Source organism: Notothenia coriiceps, unplaced genomic scaffold (assembly GCF_000735185.1).
Source record: "Notothenia coriiceps isolate Sejong01 unplaced genomic scaffold, NC01 NC01_scaffold00033000, whole genome shotgun sequence".
NCBI lineage: Eukaryota > Metazoa > Chordata > Actinopteri > Perciformes > Nototheniidae > Notothenia > Notothenia coriiceps.
Genome location: NW_011365701.1, coordinates 136 through 2,172, shown reverse-complemented (window position 1 = coordinate 2,172; position 2,037 = coordinate 136). Strand labels below are relative to the sequence as shown.

The window sequence follows — 2,037 nt, the reverse complement described above, 5'->3', positions numbered from 1 at the left end:
ACACACACACACACACACACACACACACACACACACACACACACACACACACACACACACACACACACACTCATACTGACTGATTATTAAAACATGTCTATTTAAACATACAGGCCATATCTCTTATCCTACATCTCCAATAATTCTCCTGGGTAAATTCTTCTCCGTGCTCTGATGGACAGGATGAGAGGAGCATCTCCTCCAGAAGCAGTTCAGAAACATTCATTCAGACCACTTTAACACACACACACACTGATGTACATTCCTGCCTGTGTCTTTGTCCTTTTCTGGTAGCGCTGCGGCGGCTAAAGATAGCTGCTGCTCCGGCTCTTATCGGCACTCTGCCCCCTTCTGGTCTGACCCCCTCCCCCCGGTCTGGATGGTATAAAGGCGTAGGGTCGACCGTCCTCAGCACAACATGGCTCCGAAGAAGGTGGAGGCGAAGAAGCCGGAGGTGAAGAAGCCGGAGGTGAAGAAGCCGGAGGTGAAGGAGGAGGCGCCCCCCCCACCTCCGGAGCCCAAAGCCCCCGAGTTGGACCTGGCCAGCATCGTGCTGGACTTCAGCCCCGAGCAGGTGGAGGAGTTCAGGGATGCCTTCACGCTGTTCGACGAGACGCCGGCAGGCGAGATGAAGATCAGCTTCGCTCAGTGTGGAGACGTACTGCGGGCGCTGGGACACAACCCCACCAACCAGGAGGTTCTGAAGCTGCTGGGCCGGCCCAAGCCCGAGGAGATGCAGACCCAGCTGTTGGACTTCGACCGCTTCCTGCCCATGCTGCAGCACGTGGCGCGCTCCAAGGAGACAGGCGCCTTCGATGACTTCGTGGAGGGGCTGAGGGTCTTCGACAAGGAGGGCAACGGCACGGTGATGGGCGCCGAGCTGAGGCACGTCCTGGCCACGCTGGGCGAGAAGATGACGGAGCACGAGGTGGACCGGCTGATGGTGGGCCAGGAGGACGCCAACGGACACATCAACTACACCGAGTTCGTCAAGCACGTCCTGGCCGGGTAGACCCCCCACAATGCATCTGTGTTTGTTAATAAAGCCTCCTCCCTGACACCGTCCAGACCTCCTTCTTTACCAGTTACTAAACTCCACTGGCTGTGGGTCGGTCTCAGTACTGAAGTACACTTAGAGGTACTTGTACTTTACTTTAGTATTTCCGTGTTATGCTACCGTGTACTTCTACTATAGTTCAGACGTAGATGATGTACTTCTACTCCACTACAGTTCAGAGGTAAATGGCTCAAAGAGCTTAATATTATATATATTTGTATTATAATATATTGTACATTATTATATATGATATATCATCTGTATGATTCTGAAATGGACCCACCTGCACAATGACTACTTCTACTGAAGTGCCAGATGTGAGTGTTTCTCCACCCACAGCACCCCCTGCTGGTCTGTTCACACGTGTTCATTGTGATGCAGAGGTGCATTGTGGGTCTGTGTATTAGGTGATTACAGACAGGATATAAAATATAATCATATTATATGTTATTATTATATTTGACCTTCACCTGGTTTACCTCATGTTTATTCATGTGTGAGTTTCTTTATTCAATAATAAAGATATGTGTTTTACTTGATAACAAAGCTTCACATCAATCATTCACCAGTATTTATTACTTCAGTAAGGCTTATGAGCTGTAACTGGTTCAATATGAATATATGACGTGAAAGCAGGAGTCTGGTTATTATATGCTTTAATGTCTCCTAAAAAACACATCACACTGAAGTCTGTAAATAGTCTAACATGTGAGGAAAACAATAAACACAGGAAGTACATGTCCTCTAACTTCTGATACACTTAAATCTTTCAGCCTGAACACAGACCAGGAGGTTCACCTTCTTCAGACACATACTGCATGTACTGTATGTGTGTACATTACATTACATCACATGTTACTTGTCAGACGCTTTTATTCAAAGTGACTCACATAAGATGGACTTTTATTAATCAATTTTAATGGACTTTTTAATTAATCACAAACTGAATACTGTGGACAATCTCCACTGGAGCACTTTGG

At 47.2% G+C, this 2,037-nt stretch overlaps 1 protein-coding gene across 1 annotated transcript; it reads left to right on the top strand.

The window, feature by feature from the left end:
• The first annotated feature begins 414 nt into the window (after positions 1-414).
• LOC104961277 (myosin light chain 3-like) lies at positions 415-1,052 on the top strand. Its single transcript, XM_010789539.1, has one exon. It carries the CDS (start codon positions 419-421, stop codon positions 1,010-1,012), a length of 594 nt encoding a protein of 197 aa, XP_010787841.1. The 5' UTR covers positions 415-418; the 3' UTR covers positions 1,013-1,052.
• Positions 1,053-2,037: the final 985 nt, after the last annotated feature.

Bases quoted from the DNA above. Each gene is read 5' to 3' on its own strand.
- LOC104961277 (XM_010789539.1), top strand. From the start codon at position 419: ATGGCTCCGAAGAAGGTGGAGGCGAAGAAGCCGGAGGTGAAGAAGCCG.